The sequence below is a fragment of the Macrotis lagotis genome, chromosome 3 (assembly GCF_037893015.1).
Source record: "Macrotis lagotis isolate mMagLag1 chromosome 3, bilby.v1.9.chrom.fasta, whole genome shotgun sequence".
Classification (NCBI taxonomy): domain Eukaryota; kingdom Metazoa; phylum Chordata; class Mammalia; order Peramelemorphia; family Peramelidae; genus Macrotis; species Macrotis lagotis.
Window position 1 is genome coordinate 282,465,140 of NC_133660.1, and position 27,716 is coordinate 282,492,855.

Here is a 27,716-nt window from a genome sequence, read left to right on the forward strand (position 1 = left end):
ACAAAGGAACCAAAATTAAACACTAAGCAAAATCCCTGCCCTCAAGGAGCTGATTGATATTCTGGGGGATAAAATATTACATGTAAACAGATAATACAACTTCTAAAAAAATGAGGTAACCTTTAACATAACATCACAATCATTTCCCATCTCTACAGCCTTCAAATAAAATCCTCCCAGGTGCAGCAAAATAAAAAAAAAGCAAAACAATGAAGCCAAGGCATCCAATACAGAAAGTATATACCATTCTACTCTAGTCACTCCCCAATGCTCTTGATGGTGAAAAACTCCTTATCATTTCTCTGTAAACTTGCTTGGTTCCATTGTTCCTTTCAGAAATCTTTCCATTTACATTCTTGCAGTCATTGTGTCTATCTGGTTTTGGTTATTTTTACTCCCTGTTACTTCATATAAAACTTCTCAGCTCCTAGGAATTCCTGACCTTTTTCATTTCTTATGATATAATATTTCTCTATTATCTTCAAATACCATAGTTTTTTAGCTATTCCCCAACCTTAGGAAGAAGCACATCCTCCCCACCCCAGAGAGATGAGCACCCCCAGATATATAAAAACTGTTTTTAATGGCTTGCTATCACAAAAAGTGCTACTGTATTTCATTTGGTATATGTATCTGTTTTGGTCTGAGCTCTTTGGAATTTGTTCCCAGAGGTAGGATCACTGGGTGAAAGGGCAGGAAAAATTTAGTCATTTTTCTTACATAATTCCAAAATGAGAGTCCAGCATAGCTAAACCATCTCACCTGCCAGTAACGACCATTCCTCTTTTGCCATCTTTGCCAATTTGCTGGTGTGAGGTCGTCATCTATTTATTTATCTTGAGTTTCATTGTACTCTTGTAATCTGGAATGTGTTTTCATATAATTGTAGTTAGCCATCTTGTTTAGAAAAGTATGTAGTGAGGGCCGCTGGGTGGCAAAGTGGATAAAGCACCGGCCCTGGAGTCAGGAGGACCTGGGTTCAAATCCGGTCTCAGGCACTTAATAATTCTCTAGCTGTGTGGCCTTGGGCAAGCCACTTAACCCCATTTGCCTTGCAAAAAACTAAAAAAAAAAAAAGCATGCAGCCTTTGACCACTGTATATATTGGCAAATGGATTTTGGGATCATAGACTTGAATCTATTCCCAGATTATTTTGAGTATAATTTTAATGATTAATCATTCATTAACGGTTAAATTAATAATTGATGATAATCAGTCGCCTCTCAGTAATATTCGACACATTTTCCCTCTCTATTACTTCTAATTCTGTCTTCATTGGTTTTTATTTGATCAAAAACTTTTAAATTTCATGTTGCCAATACTTAGATCGTAAATCTGACATAAGAGGACAATTCTTGTATCTTCAACCTGTCAAAATTCATAGATAAGCATCCATCTTTGCTTTTATGTGAGCACAAAATACATAGAACCATTTCTTTTCTTTTTTCTTTTTTTGCAAGGCAATGCGGTTAAGTGCCTTACCCAAGGCTACACAGCTAGGTTATTATTAAGTGCCTGAGGTCGGATTTGAACTCAGGTGCTCCTGACTCCAGGGACAGTGCTCTATCCACTGTACCACCTAGCCACCCTCATAGAACCATTTCTTGGGAGTTTTTCTCTTTTCCTACAAACCACCTACAACATTTTCTTGCTTGAGATCACCTCATATATATTGTTTGAGAAATGAAGATGATTTGATATGATGTGTCAAAGCAAATGGGAGCAGGGGGGTGATACTGGAGGAAAACAGATACTGTCAAAAAGTTTTGTTTTAGCTTACGTGAGTTCCCCTGTCACTTGTTTGGTTGAGAAGTTCCCCCTGGTCTTAGTGGTGACCGGTATTTTATCTCGGCTTCTGATTTTTGGATGATTGAGTTCTTATATTCAGGTCTTGTATTTTACCTGATAATTTGAGATTATTAATTGGAAACCTTTCAGTTACTGTGACTATGGGAGGTATTCTTGAGATAAGGGAAAATTAAGAGGAGTTGGGACCCAGGGCAGGAAGTAGAACAGAGGACAGACTGAATGCATATGTAGTCTTGTGAGACAGGGGACATACCTCCTCCAGAGAGAGAGAGAGAGTCCAAAGAGTCCCCCAGACCCAGGGTGGAGTGGGGGTTGGCGAAGAGCACAGGAAGGATAGAAATGTGCGACACACATTGGTATCTGTGGCACTTTCCTACCCAACTTGAGGGCAATGACCTATGGGCTAGGACAATGCAGGTCCAAATGGCAAGGCTGGGGAAGGGAGACTCATTTTGGGCAGAAGCACATCTTCCCCCAGCGATGCACCCCCAGATATGAGCAGCCTGCAATAAAGCCCTATTGCTTCAGGGGTACCTGATCTGAACCTTTCAAAGAATGTGAGGATTCTGTTATGGGGAGAAGACAGTGGGTCTTCTCATCTCAAAATGAGAACTGGAATTTACCAACAAGGGAAATTGTTTTTATGCAAAAATGTAAATATACATAATTTATCCTTTGAAAACAAAGAGAAGTGAGTATCAACGTTGTTGTTGCTGAATTGTGTTCAATAATTCCTGACCCCATTTGGGGTTTTCTTGAGGAAATGGAAGCAAGCAGGTTAAGTGACTTGCCCAGGGTCACCCAGCTGGACAGAATTTGATGCCAGATGTGCATTGGCCCAGAGCTCTATTCACTGAGGCACCACCTTAGCAACCCATTGCATTAATTAACTTTAAAGAGTCATGGGGAAAAGTCCCCTTCTGTTACCCCTTGCCTAAGTGCTCCTCACTATCTCCATTGGCCTGCCTTTTTTGGATCTTGCATCATAAAGTAGAATAGAAATGGAAAGCAGGCCTAGGCTCTGCCTGCCCTCAAGGGCCACCCCTGGAGGTTGCATTCTCCTGTCTCTTTTCAAATTCTGTTTTTATTGAAATTTAGTTTTTGGTTTTACATCACCTCCTTTTTTTTTTTAGTTTTTTTTTTTTTTTTGCCAAGGCAATGGGGTTAAGTGGCTTGCCCAAGGTCATTATTAATTTGAGCTCAGGTCCTCCGGATTGCAGGGGATGTGCTCTATCCACTGCGTCACTTAGCTGCCCCTGACATCACCTCCTTTTTAAAGAAATCCCTTCCCTCTCCCCTACTCAGAGAATCATCCCATGTAAAAGAAATTTTTTAAAAAGTAATTAAGCGGGGCAGCTAGGTGGCGCAGTGGGTAAAGCACCGATCCTGAAGTCAGGAGGACCTGAGTTCAAATGTGACCTCAGAGACTTAATGATTGCCTAACTATGTGACCTCGGACAAGTCACTTAACCCCATTGCCTTAAATAAAAAAAATTTAATTAATTAAGCAATCGATGATCTTTTTTTCAAGCTCTGAGCTGAGGATATAAACAAAAAGCAAAAAACGTCCCTGTCTTCGAGGAGTTTCTATTCTCCTGGAGGAAGCAACATGTATATAATACACCAGGAACATGCAAGGTCCATTCAGAGGAGATGGAAGGGACTGTACCTAGGAGGAGCAGGAAAGACTAGAAGAGGGGTGGGATGGAGGTGAGCCTCCAAAGGAACCAGGGAGTCCAAGGATCAGAAGTGAGGAGAGGGTCAAAGCTGAACCAGCAATGGTATCAGAGTCATTCCTTTGCCATTTAAAAAAATTCTGAATTTGCTACCAGTTCCCAGTCCTGCCTTTCCCTCATACTCACCCCATAGAGCCAGTCTGATGCTGAGTCTTGTTAGTTCTCCCTTCATACTGGTGGCCCCTTCTCTCCACCCAAAGGCTCTCACTGGGGCAGGCATTTCTTCAAGACTAGCCTATAGCCATCCCTGCTGGTTGGCATCTCTGCCACAACCCTCTCCTTCCTCCAACCCAGCCTGTGCTCAGCTGCCAAAATGACCTTCCCAAGGCATAGGACTCTCCTAGTCAATGTATTCCAGGGGCTCCCTAGGACCTTCTCTGTTTGGCTTATAAAGTCTTTTACAACCTGGCCCTCTTCTACCTTTGCGACCTTCTTACACTTTTGCTGTGGTTGTTCAGTCAGTTTTTTCAGTCATATTCAGCTCTTTGTGATCCTATTTGGAATTTTCTTGGTAGAAATACTGGAATGGTTTGTCATTTTCATTTCATTTTGTAGATGAAGAAGTTCAGTCAAACAAGCTGAAGAAACTTGCCCAGGGTCACACACCTAGTGTCTGAAACTGGATTTGAACTCAGGTCTTCCTGGCCCCAGGTTCGGTGCTCTAGCCATTGCACCTGAGGATTCTGCTACTGAATAATACACCAGTCTATTCAGCTGTTCCCTGGCCATCGGGTGTCCATCTGTTTCTGATTACTTGCTGCTACATGCTTTGACATTTATGGGGCTTTTCTTTCTCTCTTTGGCCACCTTGGGGTCCTTGTCTGGTGGGATGCTTTGAAGAGCAAACATGGGCTTTGGCTCTCTTTCACTCCTACTCCCTCACTCTCAGCCAGCCTGGACTTCAGAGCAGGAGGAGACCAGAAATCTTAGTTAGCTTTTCTTGACCAGGAGCTGGGCGGCAGCCTCTGGGGAAGAGACTGGAGGAGAGAAAAAAATTGGTGACTGCCATTGTAATGAAGGGAGACAGGATAAAAGCTGCTATTACCTCCCTTCCCTTTGGTCTCTGAGACCAAGAAGGGTTGTCTAAACTCATTTACAAAAAGTCCTCTGGCAACATCTGTCCTTGCCATCAGGATCATAGGAGCTAGTATTTTCCAGAGTACCTAAAAAAAAACAATTTATAAATATTATTCCCTTTAATCCTCCAACAAACCTGGGAGGGAGGTGCTATTGCTCTATTTTACAGATGAGGAAACTGAGGCAGACACCAGAATCCAACAGCCAGTAAATGTCTGAGACTAGATTTGAACTCATGTCTTTCTGACTCCAGATGCACTTCTTAGCAACTCCAGATGTAAAATTGATGGGGGGAGGTATTGGGAGTCCAGACCTTCTGGAAAGGGATCGGGTTAACTCAGGTTGCTGGGGATGTTGACAGGGTTACAGTCTCCTCTGGATTCCATTTTAGTAAATTCTGTAATCTAAGAGCTAGGGAAGAGAATTTGGGGGGACTATGGAGAACTGGAGGGCAAGATTGGGGGCTTAATGAGTGGAGGCTGATGTATGGAAAGTTGGCTTTTTTAGGGACCTCCTTCACATCATTAGATTTTAAATGTGCACCCAGAGGCTGGAGTCAGGAGCTGGGCAGGTGTCTCTTTCTATGCTTAGTTTCCAGATTCAGCAAGCACTCCCTGAGCTTTGGGTTCTATCTGGTGGCTTATACACCCCATAGCAGCCGTTCAGAGCCCCCAACCCTATCGTGTGTGTGTCTCTCTCTATGTGTGTATCCCATACTCTACAGGGGCATACGTATTTTACAATGAAATTACGGGTGAAAATGTTCTTTACTTTATAGGAATCAATATAGCATATGGTTGCCGACTCCTTCCCTAGATGGTAGGTAACACTTGCCATCATCTAGCAAAATCCTCTTGCTTTGTAGATGAGGAAACCAAAGCTCCCAGAGGTGCCATAAAGGACTTTCCCACAGTCATGCAACATTGGAATTTTAGCCCAGATTCTGACTGGTTGCTGCATATGGGTCAGAGGAGACAGTCCCGAATTTCTCCTTTGGCTCAGTGGTGTCAGAAGACCTTGACCTGCTGGATGACTTCGAGTCAGGCTTAACCTCTCCAGGCTTCAGTTTCTATGTTTCCCTCGTGTTGGGCTATGGTTAACGGATTCAATGTAAGAAGCATTTATCACTTTCCATGAGATATATACTGTGTACAAAGACAAAAATGTGAAATGGGCTTTCACAACTGAATCCTATACTTCAGAGGGACAGGTTCCCCCCTTTCAACTTTGGAAGTGATTGAGACTTTCAATTCTGAGCCAGCAGACCAATTTGAGTCAAGCCTGGGAAGTTTTTTTCTGTAAAATGTTCCCCCCCCCCCATAACTTATAAACATGATTTATACTGGGGGGGGTGGCAGAGGGGCTGGTGGGGAGAAGGGAGGGGGAGGCCAAGGGGAATGGTTGGAACTGGGAACCTAGGATGACGAGCTCCCTCCTGTGGCTACCAGTGAGGTGAGGCAGGGACCCCCAGCCCCATGCACTCTCAGCAGCCCAGCTCCACCCTGTGGGGAAGAAGAGAGGCCCCACCCTGAGGACCCCCCTCCATAGTCCCTGCCTACTAGGTCTCCTAGATCCTAGAGCCCCTTCCAGGAATAGGGAGAGGGGGCAGGGGGATTGGTCTTCCAGTGCTCTGAAGTCCCTCTCTGAAAACCTGAAATCTGCCTGGCCAGGCCCAAGGTAAGCCTGGGAATTCTTTTTTTTAGGTTTTTTTTTTTTTGCAAGGCAGATGGGGTTAAGTGGCTCGCCCAAGGCCACACAGCTGGGTAATTAGTAAATGTCTGAGATCGGATTTGAACCCAGGTCCTCCTGACTCCAAGATTGGTGCTTTATCCACCCCACCACCTAGCTGCCCCAAGCCTGGGAATTCTTATAAAGATATGCAGAAGGGCAGCTAGGTGACACAGATAGAACACGGGCCCTGGAGTCAGGAGGACCTGAGTTCAAATGCAGCCTCAGATAAGCGATACTTACCAGCTGTGTGACCTTAGGCAAGTCATTGCCTTGCAAAAAAAAAAGATACTTAGAGTCCACTAGAGAGTTGACTGAAAGGGAGTAGCGGGGACTATGCAGAGTTGCCAGTGAGCAGACAGAGACAGTGCCTCTGCCCTATCTGGAACTTAAGGAAGAGAGATGGAATCCACTCCATAGAAACAGCTGCAAGGAGAAAAGTGACAAGAGAGTCGAGCTGTGGCAGAGGGGGGCTGTCAGACCCCTGCAGGTACCAGGTACCAGGAAGTAGAGAATTCAGAATGAAGCTGCTGCTTCCAAGCCTTTCTTCAAGGGTTAAGGGACCTTTAGGAAGATCCATCTCTCCAGGCTCCCTGAGCCTGTCCAGTAACTGGTTCTGTACTATTTAGTCACTTTTACTTCTTAAACAACTCCTATATACTGTTTTGCCTCAAGCTTAATGAGGCCTGAGGTCAGCCAGCAACCTGAAATCTAAATGAGGGAAAAGCCAAACCTCTGACTGAACATTAGGAATTTTCCTACCTGAGGGCTTTAAGCTGTTGTATTTGTTTGTTTTTTAAATTTTATTTATTTAACAAAATGGGGTTAAGAGTGAGTTGCCCAAGGTCACACACTAGGCAATCTTCAAGTGTCTGAGGTTAGATTTGAACTCAGGTCCTTCTGACTCTAGCACCGGTGCTCTGTCCACTGCGCCACCCAGATGCCCCCTTGTTGTATTGGTTTTAATAATGTTCTGTCTCATATAAACTGCATACAACAGCTGAGAAGGGGAGCACATGAACATGAGGGCCATTATGTTGGTCCCTAAGCTGAAAGAAAATCGATGGTTGGATCAGACTGTGGCTGCTTAAGAACAGCTCCCATTCATGCGGGGCTCCAAGGCTTGCAAATATGATCTCCCAACAGCCCTAGTAGGGAGGAGCTCATATTGTTCCCACTTTTACAGGGGGAAATGGAGGCAGAGAGGGCTAAGTCACTCAAGTAGTAAATGTCTGATGCTGAATTTGAACTTGGGTCTTTCTGATTCCAGAAGTCTGTCTGCTGGGCCACCCAGTGGATCATGTCTCCAAAATCATGTCTTCAAAGAGGAGGGGCAGGGAGGAAGGGGTGAGGGTCTCCTTGATGACACACTTGCTCTTGTCAGCAAAGAGATGGTCAAAGACAATTCTAAAGACTTGTGATAAGAAGTACCATCCACATCCAGAGTGGAGTCTGAATGAGGACCAAAGCATACTATTTTTAATTTTTGAAATGTGTTTTATTCTTCCTTCACAATATGATTAATATTGAAATATGTTTAACATAGTCATATATATATATATATATATATATATATATATATATATATATATATATGTTAGATTGCTCACTGTTAAGGGGAGGAGGAGGAGAGGGAGGGAAAGACAAAAATGTGGAACTCAAAACCTTACAAAAAAGTGAATGGTGAAAAGTAAAATAAGAGACAGATAACTGGGAAGGCGCAGAAGGGTCAAACTGTGTCTTCCACAGCCTCTGGTCTACACATAACATGCACACATATAAACAAAATATATACAAAGTGAATAGGAGTGGCAATTGTGAGATGAAACCCTGGGAGGGGGGGATCAGGAAAGGTCAAATTTGAGAGGTGGGGCTTGGGGAGGTTAAAACTCAGAATTCCAAGAGGCAGAAGTTAGTAGAGGAACTACAGGCATAGAGGACAGCTTGTGCAAAGGCGGCAAGGTGGGAAATGAATGGCATTTCTGAGGCACAGCAAGGCCATTTTTAGGATCAATACTGAATGGGATAAAGTCTGATATTTCTTCAGAATATTCTAGATTAGCTATGGGCTATGTCTCTTCTGCCCCTCCTCCCCTGAATGTTATCCTACCCAGAATGTAAAGAGCAAACTGACCTTGCTCCTTATCTACTGAGTCCAAATGTCCATACATTCCTCAGGGCTGGAGGAGCTACAAGTCTGTTTGGATTATACTTTAAATTAACTCACAGGCTTAGATTGTGAAGACCACATTCTTAACTAAGAAGGGTGGGTCAGTGGGGGGGATCGTGTTAGGAGTCACATCTGTATATCGTTCCTGTTGTTCACTCTCCCATCTATGTGGTTGAGTAGAGGTCAGCTTCTTGGGAATCAAATCAAGACTTTTTCTCTTCACACCTTGAGACATCTCCAAAATTTATTTAAAGGGGGTTACATATCCCACAATATTAATTAATATTATTAAAGGTTGATGAAGCACTTTCCATACATGACCTTTGCTTATTTGATACTCCACAAACCCTAAGAAATGGATTGGGGTTCATCCGAATTACAATGTCACTTTATGTTTGACTGGGGAGCTTCCATCTGGGAAGGCCTCCGGGAGGTGATGATGACAACGACGATGTTCACATCTTCATTCTAGAAGACCAAGACATCAGGGAGGTGATGCCATAAGTCTATGAACTGGATTTGGGTGCCAAGTCACTGGTCTCACTTTCTCCTCCAGAGGGTCCAGTGGCCAGATATGGCTCGGGACGACTGGAGTTGGCCCTGGAGGGGAGGCCGTCAGTCAGGTGACTTGTCCGAGGTGTCAAGTGTCTGAGGTCGGATTCGAACTCGAACCTACTGATTGCAAGGCCGGCGCTCTGGCGGGCCCAAGCACTACAGGAATGTGCTCTGCTGCCTCTACACCGCGGGGTGGCGCTACAGCAGGACGTAATCTCGGCCTCAGCTGGAGGCGGGCGTGAAACTACACGGTCCGAGATGCTCTGCGGGCCATTAGGCCCCTCCTCTTACAGCTGCCCTCGCGATCGCCTGTGGAAAGGAAAGCTTTCTGCCATCCTTCCTCGTCTGCGGATGGCGGACGAGAGATTGCGGCCCCGGGCCCCGCGCTGTTACCTCCGGGCGCTTGCCCCCTTCCACTATTCCTCCCTCCGTCCCCGGCCGGAAAGGAGGCACCTGAGCGGCTGCTCCGCGAGGACCCGTGACCTTTGACCCACCATGGCGGCGCCCACGGCGGGGTCGTGGCGGCGGTGAGGCCGCCGGACTCGCAGGGCCCAGGCTCCCGCCCCTCTGGCTCGTCCTGCCCGCGCCATGTCGAAGCTCAGCCGGGCCACGCGCTCCGTTCGGAAGCTCCAGAGCAGCGGCGTCATCCGGGCCATCGTGCGCGCGGGTCAAGCGATGCCCGGGCCCCCGCTGGGCCCCATCTTGGGCCAGGTACGGGGGGGAGGGGCGGGCGGAGTGCGCATGTGCGGCGGGGAGCGCGCGGCGGGGGAGGGGCTATCTGCGAGCAGGGTCCCGCGCGTGCGCAGTCGCGGCCCCGTGCCTGCAGAGGCCCGCAGCCCCGGGTCGCGGGTTCGAGTCCCACTCCGAAGCGCACAAACTGGCGCCCGGAGAGGCGGCGACTGCTCACGGCGCCGAGACACAGCCCTGCTTCAGGCACGTCGTCCGGGGCGCCACACGTGGGGACCCTCAGAGGGAGCCCCGGGCTGCTGCTGCAGGACCCCGTCCTATGCGTGGGGGCTCGGGGTGGCCCAGGCATCCCCTGTGGCTCCCGGCTGATCCCGTGGGCCCAGTGGACCACAAGCCCCGGCGGGGATGAGGGACGGGCCCCCGCCCCCGAGGGAGCGAGGAAGGAGGGCGCTGAGCTTCTTGTCTCCCCACAGCAAGGCCTGGCCATCAGCCAGTTCTGTAAGGAGTTCAACGAGAAGACGAAGGACATCAAAGAGGGGATCCCCCTGCCCACCAAGATCCTCGTGAAGGTGCGGCCGGCCCGTCTGCCCTCCCCCGGGTGGAGGAGCCCCAGGCGCAGCCCCCTGCGGACATCCTGGACGCCAGCCACTGCCCCCGCCGGGCTGCCCGCCATCCCCAGCCTCCGCTTCCCCGCCTCTGCCTCCCCTTGGGGCACTCCCAGGCTTAGAGAGCCAGCCCTCAGCTCTCTCCCGGGGCTCCGAGTGGGCTCTGACCCCCCACTCTCTTCCTTTTTTCCAGCCTGATAGGACTTTTGAGCTCCAGATTAGTCAGCCCACTGTGTCCTACTTCCTAAAGGCAGCAGCTGGCATAGAAAAGGGAGCCAGACGTACAGGTGAAGGCCCGGGCCCTTGGCAGGGGTGGGGGGCTGGCACCCGGTGAGCAGCCTGGGCAGGAAGTGGTGACGGCTGAGGCACCTTCCTCTCTTTCAGGGCACGAGGTGGCCGGGTTGATCACCTTGAAGCACGTGTACGAGATCGCCCGGGTGAAGGCTCAGGACAAGGCCTTTGCTTTGCAGGATGTCCCCCTGTCCTCAGTTGTCCGTTCCATCATTGGAAGTGCCCGCTCGCTGGGCATCCGCGTGGTGAAGGAGTGAGTGATGAGGGAGTGAAGAGGCGCTGGGCCGCAGGGCAGGCTGAGGAAGGAAGGCCTGGATCCTGGAATCCTGGGGAGGGATGGAGGGGGGGGAGAACAAGAGACAAGAGACAGAGAGAGAGAGTGAGTTCAACTCTTGCAGGAACAGTGGGGTGGGGTCCAGGAAGCCCAAACACCTGAATCACAGGCCCCTCTGGGGTGCTGACCTTCCTCTTCCTCTCTGCAGCCTCAGCGCAGAGGAGATGGCAGCCTTCCAGGAAGAGCGCACCCGGTTCCTGGCTGCCCAGGCCCTAGCCGACGCCGAAGCCGCTGCAGAGGAGGCAGCCAAGAAATGAACCCTCCACCTGCCCGTCCCTCCCCTGCTGCCCCAGAGTCCCCAGCGGTGCACCCCTAAGAGCTAGTGATCACCCAGGACCCGCCTTTACTTGTTTTGTGTTATGTCTGTTTCTAATTTAAAGGGCTGAAGACCCCAATAAATACTGTATAATACCTGTTCTGCTTGTCTATCTGCTACTCAGGGGATGATGGGGAAAAGACAGGGAGATGGGGGAGGAAAAAGCCCTGAATGTTGAGTCAAAAAATCAGCCTCATGCAATGTCCCCAGTGGGGAGGACCCTGGGTGCTGCCCTGACAAGCTGCGCCCCCACGGCTCATCTGTCGTCTTCTCTAGGGCAGTTAGGTGGTGCAGTGAATAGAACACTGGCATTGGGATCGGGAGGCCAGAAGTTCAAATCCAGCCTCAGACACTTGACACTAGCCATATGACCTTGGGCAAGTCACTTCACCCTGATTGCCCCACCTCCAGGACCATCTCTAGTCATCCTGATCTGTAGCTAGCCACTGGACCCAAACGGCCCCAGAGGAGAAAGGCTGGGGACTTAGAGGTCAGGCCCCATCACTCCAGTCCTATTCATGTGCTTGTCGTGATGTCACCTCCTTGGTGTTGTGGTCTTTCCGAGTATGAAAGATAAACACTATTATTAATCCTCTTCTCTATGACTCCCACTAAGGGAGAATCAGTTGAGGGAAACAGAGAATATTGACTCCGGATCAGAGGATCTAGGTTCAAATCTTTCTGATGCTTGCTCCCTGTGTGAGCTTGGGTCAATGCCCTCCTGGTTGAGCTTCCCAATTCTCCAAAGGATGAAGCTGGCCTAATCCTTCAGGGATGGACAACCATAGGCAGGGCAAGAGGGGTTGTTTGGTCAGGGGAGGCCCTGGAGCCTGGTCAGCTGGTCAGGGTGGGGGCATTTTCTTAAGATGTCCCCAGGCTTCCATTGTCTCCATCCCTGCCAGCACCTGACCTCTGGGCTTCTGGGGGTGAAGTGGTGGAAGTTTATTTACAGACCAGAGTCCGTGAACTTCTCCCATGAGAAGGGGAAGAATCAGGTTTGGAACTGAGGGGGCTTGGATTGCAGTCTGTGATTTTAGGTGCTTCCCCCACACCACCTCATCCTGAGACTGGGAGGAGGGATGAGCTCTTGGGCTGGAAAATGAGGGGCCTCCCCAGTCACCTACAGGATCTTTCACTTCTTTTCCCAAAGGTGGAAAGAGAAGAAAGCTGCCTTTCTCTCCAGCAGGTGGCCCCAGCTCCTCTTCATCCTTTCTTAAAAACCAGAGTTTGGAGGGCCGGCCTTAGGGAAGCTTCAGGAGGAGGCAGCTCAGGCTCCACTAAAGAAAGGCTCCAGGCCTCAAGGAACTAAGGTGCCTCACAACTTGACTATTCAGGAAGAAGGTTCCCAGGTCCCACCTACTGGAAGCTGGGGTACAGGGAGCAGTAAGCTTTGGGGTTGAAAGGGCTTTAGCTAATGGAAGTTTCCAAGAAAGTCTACCTCCGAACCTTTGCTTCCTTGTTGGCAGTGTCCCCAGAGAGTCAAGGGGGTTTTTCCTCTTGACTAGGACACAGATCTGAGGGTCAAAAAGTTGGCCCTCCTGTTCTACTCCTTCCCCTGCAAAACCAAAGGGAAGCTGAGGCTTGTTCAGGGAAGGGACACATCTGAGGCAAGGATTCCAACTGTCATGAGGGGACCCCGATGTGGGCTGTTTCCCGTTATGGCTAAACAAGGGGCTTCAGGGACAGGAGGTTGGGGAGCAGTCTTGGGAGAGCTGGAAGAAGGAGAAGGCCAGACAAAGTCTTCAGCTCCATCTTCCCGAGGTCTAAGCAGCCATTCCTAGGGGAAAATAAGATCTGCCTTCCATCACCCCCCATGGGGAAAGAGGAAGAAAGGAACCAGAATTAATTCCAGTCTTGGACCTGATAGCCTGTGGCACTTAGACCAACTAGTTGACCTGGATTCAGTGACTGAGGGCTTCCTGATCTGAAAGCCTCCCCCACCAGAAGTGCCCCCAGCCCACCCCATCCCCCTTCTCTTACATTAGCAAACAACACCAGGGCTACAAAAAAGGCGAACCGGACTTTATTATAAAGTTGGTTACAAAGTCAACACAGCACCACAAGTTTCACTGCATGGAGGCCCAAGGGCCGACACAGCAGCCAGGGAACCCCTGTCTGCTTGTATACACACACCCACACCCACACGCACCCCCACACGCACCCCCACATACACACACTCACACACACACACACACACACACACACACACACACACGGCGTGACGACAGATCTGTCTTCCTTCATCGGAAAGAAACGATAGAGTCGCTTCACGCCCCCCACCCCAGGCGCAGGGCGCAAAAGTCACAGGAAAAGCCGCAGCTTGGCGGCCAAGTTCATAGGAATTGAAATCCTGTTACTGGAGTGTAGACAATTCTACGTGGTGTCAAGAGCCCCCATGGGGCGCTGGCTAGCCCGGGTCCGGCCTTTTCCCCCACAGAAACCCAAGGACCCCTATGGTCCCTGGGAGTGGAGAATTCCCCCCAGGCCCCTTGGGCAGCATGGAAGGGAAGCTGTGACTCCCCCATTCTCTGTATGGAATCCCATTCAAGGAAACTCACTACGAGTGAATACAGATTGAGATGGAAACTAGGATTGCTCAAAGTCTCTTGATTCTAAAAATAATTCCCTTTCCCCTTCTCCCCACCCCCCTTCCTCCCCCCTTCCCATCCTTCAGGGTGGGAGGGATGGGACACATCCCTTCCGAGCCCTCAAGGATCCCACAAAAGTTCCTGGGGTGGTGGAGAACTTCTCCACTCCATGATGACAATATGCCATACTCAACAACGTTAAGTCACAGACTTATTCAGAACGTTGGTTCCCCTCCACTTCCATCTGAGGAAAGAGAAAACAAAAGGAAACAGGGTTAGAAAAGCTTGAACAGATTCCCACCTCCTTGATGCTCAGCACACTGGAAGACCCCATAATGGAATGATTTGAGTTGTTATGCTTGGATTCTGAGAAAGGAACTGAACTAAGGAGGAAATGGGAAGTTCCTATCCCATTCTTTCTATGCCTTCAAATTATAACTGCCTTTTCTTTCTCTTTTTTCCTGGTGGAAAAATACTGGCCCAGGAGTCAGGAGACACCCCCACCCCCAACACATAGAGATTCTACTTCCAGGGTCATTACTGATGAGTTCTGTTAGTTTGGGACAAGTAACTAGCCTCAGTTTCCTCCTCTGCAAACTAGCCTCTTCCCTCCCTCTTCAGGTTCTTAGTAGGCCAATGGGTGGGGTGGCATTGGTTTCGTCATGCTCACCATCATGGAAGCTGTCTTGAACATGACTCTGGAGTTGATACAACTCATCGGTACATCCATCACAGGGGAACGCTGAGACACCTGTCTCAAAGTCGGTTTCGTATGCGGCCAGGTCCTCCAGGAAGCTGTGATCCTCTGGGGACAGGTCGGTGCAGGGCGACGGGGCCCCCCCTGGGCCTGAAGTCTCAGGACCCCCTGGTCCCCAATCTCCCTGGGGTGTTGGGGTGGAGAGGCCCATGAAGATGTCTTCCACAGACTTCTCTTCCAGGAATTGGTCTTCAGGGGCATCCAAGAATGCCAATTCCTGGCTCTTCCAGGATTTAAGGTCTAGGTTGAATATAGGGGGACCAGCCCCCGGGAAGGAGAGACTTTGGCCCAGGGGTTCGAGTCCCTCTTGTCCAGGCTCTGCTGGGAAAGGGCAATCCATGCCCTGGGCCAGTTGGCTGATCTGCTGGATAAGTCGGTCTATCTCACTTCTCTCCTTTTCTGAGTAATGGAAGAAACTCTGTTTGACTGGGGAGGCCTCTGGGGTAAGTAAACCATCAGGTACCAGGGGCACATCCACCGAGAGTGGCCCCCGGAGCTGGGCCAGAGCCAGGAGAGTGCAGTCCCCATTACCAGGACTGTTAGGGCTAGGGGGCAACTTCTCATAGAGAAAACTGCAGCCATCTTGAGGGAAGTAAGGTTTGGTGAGGTTAGGGCTCAGCTGGTCTGGGAAGGTCCGGCTGGGGCTGGCCAGGTGAGTTTGGAAAGCTGTGCTGGGTGGCGTTAGTTGTTCTTGGACAGGGCTGGTCAACTGCTCCTGGAAGGTGGCAGTGTTGGGCATCAACTGCTCTTGGAAAGTGGTGGCACAGGGAGTCAGCTGGTCTTCATAGGTCTGGGCTGTGGCATCAGTCAACTGGCCTTGAATAGGGCTGGTCAGCTCAGGAAAGGTGGCACTGCTGGGGGTCAGTTGGTCAGGGAAGATGGCAGTGCTGGGAGTCAGCTGATCTTGGATGGAGCTGGAAGGAGTGGAGATATGGGTCTGAAAGGGCTCTTGGAGGCTGAAAAGGAAGGCACAGCCCCCTGGCTGGTGAGGTGTGTATGGTGGAGTGCACACCAAATCTTTGCACAGCTCTCCATGGAAGGTAGACTCAGGGCCTGTAGGGAATGCCAAATAATTGAAATCCATCTCCTTGGGGGGCTGAGGCAACTGCTCTCCAGAGGAAATGGCTGCCAGTTCTGGACCAGTGGGGAAATTTGTGCTTCTGGGAGCCCCAAAGGCTGGGGTGAAGGTCGGGTCAGGACTTGTATGCTGAGTTGGAGAGAGGAGGCTTTCTGAGAATGTGGCTGGTGCCGCTGAGGTGCCCAGAACGTAGGCCAAATGGGCATCTTCAGAGCTGAATTGCTGGCGAAGACACCAGGCTTCTGAATCACTGGGTAGAGGGAAAAGAGAAGCTGGCATGAGAGGCCTGGTTCCCTAGTCTAAGAACCCAAGCGACTCTCCATCCAATTCCTTTCCCAAAGTTTGGACTCCAACTCACCTGATTGGGTAGTTGTTGGCAGCGATGGGGCCATCTGAACCCTCGGGATGCATCAGGGTATATATCCATACCCAGCCTCCACCCTTGGCCTGAAGTCTCACTACCATTTCTGCCTGAGCATCACCACTGTCGGCCACTAGGGGAAAAGAGGAGACGGAGGGTTAGCCCAGTGCCCATTAGGCAACACCACTACCAATGTCCTAATAGCCTACTTCTTCCCTGGTTTGATTTAACCCTGGTCCTCACCTACCTCACCAGGGGGTTGCATTCAGTTCCCTCCCCTGGAGTTCTAACCCTGATAATCACCTTTCATCCCAATCCTACCACAAACTTGCCCATGTAGAGGTTCATAGGATCATAGCTTTAGATCCAGAAGAGACCTTAGCAATCCTCTAATCAAACCCTCATTTTGCAGATGAGGAAACTGAGGCCCAGAGAGGACAGTTGACATGTCAAGGTCACATAGGTAACAAGTGGTAGACCTTGTATCTAAAGTCCTATCTTCTGATTCCAAATCCAGCCTTCTCTCCACTAAACCATGCTGTCTTTCTTTGAAGACTTTCATACTAAGGCATATCAGTGTCACCGATCTGGTCCTCCCCACTCTGGCTTCTCTCCTCCCCAGATTATTCCTGGCTCTGCCTCCCTCCTGTCTCTGCTCCTGCCCCAGGGATACACTGGGACACTCACGCAGGCGGTAGTGTTGGGCCGAAGCGTGGGCCAGGTCCTCAGGGTGCAGAAGTCCATACCATGATTTACAGACCAGCTCGCTCCGCTCAAAGCCCAGGTAGACTAGGACACTAGAAGGGCGAAGGCAGGAGGTCAGCCTTCTGCTCTCCCATCCTGATACCCAAGCATCCTGTACCCCTGAAGCCCAACTTACTCCCTCCCAGACACCAACTCTTTTTGCTACATCCCAGCCCTCCTATTCCTTCAAGCCCTGACTCTCCCATGATTCTTGGAAGTCAAATGTGTCATCCCCAGTTGCAGAGGCTCTGTTTTCCTCCTTATGAGAAAGCCCAAACTCACCTCTCAGAGACATCCAGAAGGGCAAGATCCTTGGCATGACGGCTCTGAAACACAGCCAGGAAGATCGAGGCCAGACCAGGACCACACCCTGGTCCTGTGCGGGCTCGGGGATCAAGTGGGGCACAGAAGGCTGTGAAGACAGGATTTCCTGCCCAGTAGGCTCCAGGGGGGTGAGGATGGAAGCGGCCACGGATAAGCACGAGCTTGTTGCCTGCACTCTGGCGCCTCAGAGACTTGGAAGTGTTGAATCGGCATCGGAAAAGACGGTCTGTGTAGAAAGACAAGAGAGTCAGTGAGTGGGTGAATGGATGATAATTGTAGAGAGGGAAAGACTACGAAAGAAGACGACCAATGCAAGAGAAGGCAATGAAGAGGGAATGAAGCAAAGTTCTCACCAGTGTCAGGCATGGAGGGCAGAGTCAGCTGCTGACGGACGGTAAGATGGTCAGCAGGATCAATAATATCATAGATGCTGTCACCCTGGGCAACCAGATCCACCTGTGGAGGAGGAAAAGTTGGAAAGAAAGAGGACCATCAATGAATGGAGAAAAAGTCCAACCATGTACAGCATCTACAAAATGCGTCTGATAGCCTTGGCCTTTAGTGGTGAGTCTAGACTAGCTTTGGTTTCCCAGTTCCTTAAACTCTGGTTTGCAACACCTTCCTATTCCACTGGATGCATGGGATTACCGTGGGGACAATCTCAAGATGAAGTAGGAACATACAACTGGAAAGGATATGAAGGGTCATTTATTCCAAGCCTTCAAGGCAAAAGTGTGGAAACTGTGACCCAGGGAGGGGAAATTTATTTATTTGCTTAAAGTCACAGAGCATTAGTTATGTGACTGAGGATGGCAAAGACCTGTGGCTATCTACTGCTTTCTAGCTCCAAACCATCGTGTTGTCTCAATTACATTATTAGAGATAGGGAGAGAAGAGAGGGAGAAGAAGAAGAAGGAGAGGGGGGGAAGAAGAAAAGAAGGAGGGGAGAGGGAGAAGAAAAGAGAGAAAGAGGGGAGAAAGAGAGAGAGAGAGAGAGAGAGAGAGAGAGAGAGAGAGAGAGAGAGAGAGGCTTTCCAGGACCTTCACAAATACTAAGACTGAACCTTCAGGTGTTTCCCATTCATTCTAAACATTATCTAGGCTGGAAAAAGCTCTCCCTGGTTGGATCAAACCGTGCCCTGGGCAATTCCCATCACAGCAAGGCACTCACCATGGAATGGCCCAGGTGCTCGCTCACGTTGTCCGACAGATAGAGGAGCTTTCCCTCGGCTGTAAACATGAGCAGGAACCCGGGCAGCGCCGCCACGATGTCTTCCAGCTCCTGCGCCGAAAGCAGCCCAGTTGGACCAGTCAGAGGGGCGCCTGATGGGAGAGAGGAAAAGGGTGAGTCAGGAGGGTTCCTCCAGAAGACTGAGGACGAGAAGAGAGAATGCTAAAAAGAGGGAGAAGCGAGGAGCCGATCTTCAGGAATCCCTAAGGATTCCAGTGGTTTAGCCCCGGGAGGAGCGCCCACCTGTTGACCCCGATCCCCAACCTTTTGGCCGAGGGACCTGTGGATTGGAGCCTGCCCTGCCCTCGCCAGGGAGGGCACGCTTAAGTCACAGTAGGTTAAGGACCGCGGACAGCTCCCGCAGCCAAGGCTCCTTGGGTTCAGCGCCGCAGACCCCCCAAGGACCAAAGCGCTCTGGGCAGCGTCAGAACCTCGGACAGAGCCCGCTCTGCCAGCGCTTCCCTCCGCTCCGCAGCAAAGGGGTCTCGGGAGGAGTTGCGCCCCTGGGGCCCCCGCGGAGCTTCTCTGTCCAGCGTGCTGAAACTGAGGTCCCCGGGAGCAAGCGAGGGCAGTCTGGTCCTCTTGGGGTCCCTGCCCTGCCCTGCTCCTCCCTGGAGGGGCTCCTTCCCTCCCAGCCTGGGGGGTGGGCCCTGGAGGTCTAGCCCCTCGGGGTGTCCGGCAGCCCGGTCCCGCTCACCTCCGGCGAAGAAGACCCCTTTGCGAGTGTAGATGCAGGCGAGCGACATGATGTGCAGGTAGGACAGCCGCACCTTGTCGGCTTCGGCCAGCGGCAGCAGCTCCTTGAGGCTCCGGATCTCCGCGTTGATCTGGTCCCGCCGCGCCTTGGAAGCGCCTTTGGTGGAGCGGTACATGGCTGCTGGCGGCGGAGCTCGCGCCCGGGCGCCTCGGACCCCTGGGTACCCGCCCCGACGCGCCTTCTCCGGCTTCTTCCTCCTCTCTCTCCCCCGTCTCTCTCGGTCTCTCTCTCTCTCTCCCTCTCTCGGGCTCCGATTGGCAGCTCTGCCCCCCTCGCCCGGCTCGCTTCGCTTTATATAGCCCCAGCCGGGCGTGGGGGGCTCGATTCAGGGACGGGGAGGGGGGCGGGGGGAGCGGGGGGCCGGGCCAAGCGGGCTGCATGGGGAGCTGCCGGCTGGGGGGGCCCCCGCTCCTCCTCCCTCCCCAGCCTCCGACGTCATCCGCATGACGTAGAACGAGAGAGGGAGGGGGGACTGCGGGGGGGGTGCAGGGGGAGAAGAGAAGCAAAGGAGGGGGCCGGGCTTGGAGGAGAAGAAGCCAAGGCGCAGCGTCGCCGTGCAGAAGGAAAACGGGGGGTTCTAGAAGGCAGGGACCTGGGGGAAGCTGGAGGGAGACTCTTCAGTCCATTGGGAGAACCCCTCGGCCCCCCGGCCTCCCCCCCCCATCTCAGCAGCTGATTCCGATCCCAGGTCTCCAGGCAGAGCTCCACTGCCCTCTGCCTTGTGGGCCAGGGTCCTGCTTCCTGCGCAGCGTCTCCATGGCCCCCGACTGGCCCCAAATAGTCTTCTGGGAAAGGGGGGGTCTTGGCGGCCCAGGGGAGGAATTCCCGCGGACTCTCGGATGTCCCCCGGAGGCCGCTTTTCGAAGCCCCTGTCCCTCCTCCCCGCCCCATGGGGTCCCTGGACAGATGGCTGGTCTGATGGGGGTTGTTTCTCTTTGCACCCCCTTTCTTTCTCTGGTCCCCCCGAAGGCTGAGGGGCGAACGAGACGGGGAGGTGGGAACTGAGTCACGAGAGGAAAAAACCGTCGCGATTCAGACCTGGGACCCAGGAACCTCTGCTCCCGGGCCGGGCCGGGCCCTCCTCCCCCACCGGAGGGACCCCCTCCCCCGGCTTCAGGCTGGGCGTTTTGGCGCCCTTCTCCTCCCTTCGGCCCCCCTCGCCGGGCCGGGGGCGGGGGGCGGGGGCGGGGCCGGGGGAATCCCAACTCCATATTAGGGCAGGAAACCTCCTGGCGCGGCCGGCGGGGCGGAGCGTCGGGGCTTCACTCGCTGTTAAAGGCTCCCCCGCCCCTTCCCTAGCGGCTGGGCCTCTGGGGGCGAGGCGCACAGGAAAGAGTCCCACTTCTCCCCGCCAGCTCCCCTGCTTTCAGCCTGTCCCACTCCTCTCTTTGTCTGTCCGCTCTCTGCCATGGCGCCCCCCACTCTCAACCTTTCCCATCTCACTCATTCCATCGCCAGTTCTCTTCTAATCTCTTCCCCTTGGCTTCTTTGGGTCTCTGTAGCTCTGTCTCTGCTTTTGTCTTCCTTTTCGTTCCAAGACCCCCCCCCTTTTAATAATGTTTCTTTCTCATGAGAGATACCAATGTCTCTCGGTCTTTTCTCACTGTTTTTCTGTATTACTTGGTATCTCCTGTCACATTCTGGGTCTTTCTTTCCTGCCTTTTTCTCTATCTCGCTCTCTTGTTCCTTTCTATTTGACTGGGTCTCTCCTGACTCTCTATCTCTGCTTTGCATCTCTATATCTCTGTCCTTCACCGTAAGACTCTCACCCAGGTGGAAGTGAATAAGGAAGACCACATTATCTCCCACTCGAGGTGACATTGGTCTCCTCCCCAGAGGCCTGGGAAGGTGAAGATGTAGGCCCTCTTAGATTTGGAAAGGGAGAGGAGGCCAGGATGCTGAGTACTGGAACCCCTTCCTGGGAAGTTGGGAAAGAGGCAGTATCCTGGAAGTCTGGAGCTGGGTACCTTTCTGGTCCCTTGGGAGTGGTGGTAGAATATAAATTCTGATGTTTGGTGGAAAGCAAGCAGAATAGGTTGTGAACTGGACATCTGATTCCGAAAATAGGAATGGGGGGCAGCTGGAGTGGGGCAAGATCATTGCTCAGTACTGCCCTGTAGGAAGAGCATAGCCTGGGGGGAGGGGGTTGTTCAAAGAAACAGGGGCCATCTATGGATAAACCTAGGGAATCCTGGTTTCAAAAGCAAATTTCTGATCCCTTCCTTCATTTTAGCTGAGGTCCTCCTAAGCATACCCTTCCCTCCTCCCTTTCCCAAAGCTGCTGTCAGGATGTGGAGGGTCACAGGGGGTAGGTAGGTGTGATACCTCTCTCTCCTTGTCTCTATCTCTCTGTCTCTGTGTTTGGATGGAAGAGGGGAAGCTCATTGTAAATTTTGTTGCCTATATAACCCATCTCCTTGTGATCTGGAACTATTTCTGCTCCCTCTTTAGCCCTATCTACATGACCTCTGTCTCAGTCTCTTCTCCCAACGGATCTCACTCTCCCCCCTTTCCTCCCTCTCAGATGGGCAAGGAAACATGTCGGGAGAAGTGGGGGACAGTTTAGGCTTGTTTCATGCTGGGAGGAAATGTTCCTCTTTCCCCAGAGTCCCCCAATCAGTTATACTTGTCAAGATCACTGAGGGAGGCTTGCTGTCGCTGTCCATGGTCCTGAAGACTTCTCAGGTCTGTCTGAAGAAGCAGAACTAAGGAGAGAGCCAGTCCCAGGAGCTGTGAACATAAGTCAGGGTCCCTGTGACTGCATCTATTTCTGTATCTGTCTATTTGTATCTATTTGTCTGTATTTATGTACTTGGCGTTTGCCTGTCTGTGCAGCTCCCCCTCCTGGCTGCCCCCATTCAAGTCTCTTGCCTCTGCCTCCTTCCCCCATATCACCTTGTAAACACTAGGAAATCCACCACCTTCAGGGAATCTCCCTCTGCAGCCTGTCAAACCTCTACTGGGGACTGAGGGGCAGGATATTTGGATTCTGGGAGGGAAGTTAGGATGGATGAGAGAAGAACCGAGGTCCAGGGGAGCAGTTGTTGTGATTCTGGAAGGAGAGTGGGACTGAGAAAGTAAGATGTCTTGAGGTCTGGGAGAGCAATAGGTCCTGAAAGAGGACGTGTGTGTGTGTGTGTGTGTGTGTGTGTGTCTGTGTGTGTGTGTCTGTGTGTGTGTGTGTGTCTGTGTGTCTGTCTGTCTGTGTATTGGGGGGGGGACTGATAGAATCAACCTAGTCCACTTTAGTTCAAAGCAAAAAGATCTAGTTACCTCCAGCTCCCTTCTTCCCAGGGCGGCCCCCAGCCCCCTGGCCTCCCACCTTCATGTAGTTATTTTTAACTTCTCAGAACCAAAAATAACCTGGAAGCAGCTTCAGGCCGTGGGAGAGGAGCTATTTATATCACCAGTGACGGTTCAGAAATAGCAGGCAGGAGGAGGGGGGCGGCTGGCACTGCTAGAGAGCTCCTGGCCCGGGCTAAAAATACTGTCGCAGTGAGTCATCCTGGCCCCAGCTGAGTCACCCCCGTTCCTGGGCTGGAAGGGAGAGCTCTAGATGGACTGAGGAATGAAGGCCTTTGGTCCATGCAAGCTAAGGGATGAAGGACCCCAGTTTTCCTGAAAAAAAGAAGAGGAGTTGGGAGATCAACAAAGCAAGGGATGAGACAAGGGGGCAGGGGACAAGTAAAATGAAATATGAGAAGGAAAAAGGTCTTGAGGGCTTGAGATGAATACACAGATAACATGCACAAACAAAATAGATGAAGCCCTTTAATGCTGGGAGGGGAGATATATATATATATATATATATATATATATATATATATATATATATATATATATATACACACACATATATATATACATAGAAATGTATATTTGCAATGGTTCTACAGGCACTGGACTATGGGAACATATATGTGAATGCGTGATTAACTCTGTATGTAGCTGTCTTTGTGTGTGTGTTTACATGTGGATCTGTGTTTGTGGGCAGACATGGATGTGAATCTATGTATATTTATCTGTGTGTGAATGTTTGTCTGTGTCTATAGTTGTAGAGGTCTGTGAATATTTACATGCATGTGTGTGTATATATGGAACTCTGCCCACATCTGTCTGTCTGTGTGTCTGTCTGTGTTTTTGTGTCTATGTCTATCTGGGTCTGGAAATGCATCTGCATCTGTCTCTGCGTGTCTGTATCTATCTGTGCAGGGGCCTGTCTCTGTGTATCTCTCGGTGTTTTTGTCTATGCATTTGTGTTTTGGGGTCTGTTTGTCTGTGTCTCAGTATGACTATATAAATCTAGATGTGCCCTTGCAGTTCCAAGTCCAATTCATTTCACTCTCTCTAGCTCAATCTCCTATGTTCTGTGATCAGCCCTTGCACCCCAGGTCTCTCCTTCAACTCCTTTCCCAACCCCATTCACCCCCCATTTCATTTCCACAGTTGGTCCCCAAATCTCTAGGAAGCACCCCTCCCCAATGCATGCACTCCTTTAGGAGGAGGGGGAGCCTCCCATGCTAAGGAAAGGGGTTTCCCTCCCTTCTGGAGTCATCCTAAATCTTCCCTGGTCTGGGGGAGTGAGTGGTTTTCCACCACTCCATATTTGGGGTGCTGCAGGGAGAGGAGGGGTTTCTTTAGATCTAAAAAAATCTGTGGAGTGTGCACACACATACACACACACATACACAAAACCAAGAGAGAGAAAAAAAATATCAAGGTCCCTTCTTTACGGAGCCGAGCTCGCATCTGTTGCCATGGCAACCCGCCCACTCCTTCCCCGAAAATTCACCAAGAAGAGGTGATGGCATCAGGGAGGGATTGGCTGATTTCTTCCTTTATGATTTTTTTCCCGAAAAAGGGCTTTTTATAGCAAGAACAGGCCATGCAGTGCCTGGCTCCTGCCTTGAATGGTTTTAGAGGGTTCCTGGGGGAACACCCCCCACCTTCTCCCTGGTCACCTTATCAGGAAGAAGAGAAAATCAGGGGTTAATCTCTTTCAGGGGCTTTGGTTAAGCAATTCTCTGGAGAGAAATGGAGGTTTGGTGGTAATCTTTTTTCTCTAGAGAGCTATGATCTCTCTATGGAAGCCTTAGGGCTTTCTAGAGCCTTGAAGAGTCAAACATCTCTAGGGAAGTATTAGAATACATCAAGTGTCACCCTGAACAGATGTGCTCATTCTAGAAGGAGGTCTAACCTCCAGATATCCTTTGGCATTCCAGAGAAATTGGGCAGAAATTCAAGAATCTCAGCTCAGTCTGAGTTTTAAGATAGACTTGTCAGGTCAGATGACAGACCAGAAAGGTCTAGAAAGAGCTTCCATACCTTGAGTTCACTGCAAATGATGCTGAGGAGGAAGGAGAAGGCCTATTGATCTCTAGCCTGCTATCTGGGTGGTTCAGCTCCAGACCCAAGGAAGCTCTGAATGTGGGTGATACTTTTAGAGAGGACCCAAGCTAACCCCAATACCCAGAAAGCTCTAGGCCAAGGCTGGCAACAAGCCACTGAATCCACATCACTTTTGAGTGTGAGCTCAGCTTTTCCTGCCAAATGCTTTGATGGCTCTAAATCCCTGGTTTGCTCCTGGCCTTGGCTCACTACAGAAATGGGATCACCCTGGACTGGAACCCAGAGAATCAAATTGTAGCTCTGGCCACAAAGAGACAACTGGACAGATCCATCACTCCAGAGTTTGCGAGGCTAGAGACAGCCCCTGAGGCTGGTTAGCTTTCATTGACCCCAGGATTAACTCTCTCTCTTATTGAATATTGAAACCGGGGTGACGGGGGTCAGTTGTCTTTTATCAAGATTTTAAATTAATGGAGACCTGGAATTTGCTTTTAACCTCCTATGGGACCTTTGAAAGTCATTGTTGTTCTCAGGGTCTTATATTTCCTGCTCTAAAATAAGGAGATTGGAATATGTAATCTCCAAGGTCCCTTTCAGCTTTAACAATCTAGGTTATTTATTCTAAGATGTCTTATACTCTGTGTTCTAAGGTTCCTTCCAGCTCCAACAGTCTACATGCCTCCTAGATGTAGCATTCTATATTTGGTGTTCCTACCATGACATCCTTTGATCTCTGTTCAAAAACATCCTTGAGCTCTGAAAGTCTGTACAATGTGTTCTCAGGTTCCTTCCAGCTCTGACATTTTATGTTTTAAGGTTCCTCCCAGCTCTAACAATTTCTATCATGTCTTGTGAAGTCCCTTTGTTCTCTGGTATTCTGTGTTCTAAGTCTCAAGGACCTTTCCCATGGTAAAGGTCTATAAGCTGCCCTCTACAGTTTACCAAATGGGAATTTCTTCTGTCTCTTTCTCTTTTTCACATATAGAAGGGCATTTGTCTATTGATAAATGCTTTGCTTGTGGGCAGACCATCCCTGCCCTCAGTTTTCTCTCTGATTGAGGGTGAGGTGAGGAGAAAAGGATCTCTAGAATCCAGCATCTCTGAACGTCTTCTAAAGATGCAGCCATGAGGAGGACAAATAAACAGACTTGACCATTCATTCTCTCCTGCCCCTTTTGCAGTACCCTCTCACAAAATATGTACAGGCCAAGGCCTTCAGAGGTGCAGGGAGATGCTCAGCAGCATCTTTCTGCAGGAGTGATTCGCCACCTCCCGTTCCCATGGCAACATACACAGGCTCCACCAATGAACAGCCACCATCCCCTGTTCCACCCCTCTGGAGGGAGAGAGATTTGGACTTGTTGTCTTCTAGTCCATGACTTGGGGATTTGGGATTGATTTCTAGATAAAAAATGTTCCTCGAGAGGATACTATCAGTCAGATAGCATTTGCTGTGGACAGATCCCATGCTGGGTGTCCCAGGAAAACCTGGGATGCAGATTACAAGGTCTTCTACCCTCAAAGAGCTTATGGTCTAACTGGAAAATGCAGGCACATAACTACTTCCTCCGAAAACTTACAAAACTTACAGGGGTTAGAGTTGGGTGGCACCGATTGGGCTGAGGAGGTGGACTTGGTGCTGGATACTAAAGGGGGGGGTCAGTTAGTGGATTAAGGAAGAGAAAACCTTTCAGAGTTTGGAAAATGGTGTATGTGCAAAACATAATAGGACTACAAGCTGGGAATACTGTCCAACCCCCTTGTTTTGGGGTTAGGCCTGGAGAGGGAAGTGACTTGCACAAAACCACAGATTCCAAACCTCTCACTTTCCCCATTATCCACCCCCCTCCCAGACACAAGTCACACAGATAAGTGTGACTGCCCTTCCTTTCCACCCATGTACTGGGGGGGGGGGGACAGGAATGAATCCAATGGGTGTTACGTTCAAATAATGCCATGAGTTCCAGTGGGTGCAGATGTATCAGCTGTTTCTGGGACCTTGTGAAGCCTGGCGGCCAGCTGAAGGAGGCAACCCTTATAGGATAGGTGTGTTTCTAAGGGCCAGATTGTATGGTGTCAAGATGTGGGGCTCTGGGAGACCAGAAGGCGGCAATCAATGAGGTGGTTAGAGGAGGCTTCCTGGAGAGATAAGGAGCCAGAGAACAGCCCAAGTGACTAGGCATGACATGGAAATCCCTCTCCCTTTTCAATAACGGAGGCTGCAGTGAGAGGTGGAGGGAGAGGTGGAGGGAGGTGTGTGAAATATTGCATATGCTGTCAGACAATCAATAAGTGAACGGTTTTGGCCGAGTTGCTTTTGTTTCTTCTTTCTTTTGAAATCTTTAGTACAAGACATGGTTATTATTGGATAGGGGAGCCAGGAATATATTCAGAAATGAAAGCAATGGGAAAACAAAGCATCTCCATAAATTCAGATTTTAGCAATGTGTTACAGAAGTGTCGGCGTGTTGTTGGCCTACCTGTATAGGCCTGTTTCCGATTCTGAGCACCCCACATTTTGGGAAAGACAAAGAGAAGCTGCATTTATTTTGAAGGAATGTGAGATGACTGCTGAACACATCAGGTTTATCCAGTCTGGAAAGATGGGGATTTGGGATGTGGGGATGTGACCATTGTCTTCATGCAAAAAAGTGATCAGATTTGTTTGGCTTGGCCACAGAGGACAGCATAAGGAGAAATGGGAAGGAGGAGGAATAGTGTTGCACAGACAGAATGAGACTGCATCCAGGAAAACCTTCGTACTTATGTAAACTGTTCTAAAGTACAGTGGGCTAGCATAGGAGGTGGTGAAGGAAGGAGACAGAGGAGAGGGTAGGGGAGAGAAAGAAGGCCTCAGGTTAGGTAGCCACTTATCAGACATGTTCTGGAGGAGGATTCTGGGCAGCCACGTACACAGGGTACTGAAATTTGTGTCACTTGGGATCCATCAGGGAGTACATCTGGATTCCTGATCTCATTCACTTCCTTCTTTGGCTTTGAGAATGACTTGGAGTAGATTTTGAATGTGGGGTGAGTAGATAGCCCTGGATGCTGGGCTTCTCGCTTTAACCAAACCTGAGTCAGCTGGAGAAATGAGCTAGAGGAGGGAATCTGCACTTTTCCAGAGGGAAACCTCTTTCTCTGCAAATATAAACTGAGAAATAGCTACCAGGGCACAAGGATGGCAGGAAATGAGATGAGAACTCATGGAAGATTAA

At 50.3% G+C, this 27,716-nt stretch overlaps 2 protein-coding genes across 2 annotated transcripts; one reads left to right on the forward strand and one right to left on the reverse strand.

Annotated features, from left to right (window-relative positions):
* The first annotated feature begins 9,458 nt into the window (after window positions 1-9,458).
* On the forward strand, window positions 9,459-11,409 carry MRPL11 (mitochondrial ribosomal protein L11). The gene is made up of 5 exons (XM_074227630.1): window positions 9,459-9,787; window positions 10,237-10,332; window positions 10,562-10,655; window positions 10,753-10,912; window positions 11,142-11,409. The coding sequence occupies exons 1-5, from the start codon at window positions 9,665-9,667 to the stop codon at window positions 11,248-11,250; spliced, it is 582 nt and encodes a 193-aa protein (XP_074083731.1). The 5' UTR covers window positions 9,459-9,664; the 3' UTR covers window positions 11,251-11,409.
* Window positions 11,410-14,112: 2,703 nt separating this feature from the next.
* On the reverse strand, window positions 14,113-19,264 carry NPAS4 (neuronal PAS domain protein 4). Its single transcript, XM_074227631.1, has 8 exons — window positions 19,090-19,264; window positions 18,333-18,484; window positions 17,515-17,617; window positions 17,120-17,387; window positions 16,781-16,890; window positions 16,091-16,226; window positions 14,568-15,982; window positions 14,113-14,141 (listed from the first exon to the last, which is right to left on the reverse strand). Exons 1-8 carry the CDS (start codon window positions 19,262-19,264, stop codon window positions 14,113-14,115), a joined length of 2,388 nt encoding a protein of 795 aa, XP_074083732.1.
* Window positions 19,265-27,716: the final 8,452 nt, after the last annotated feature.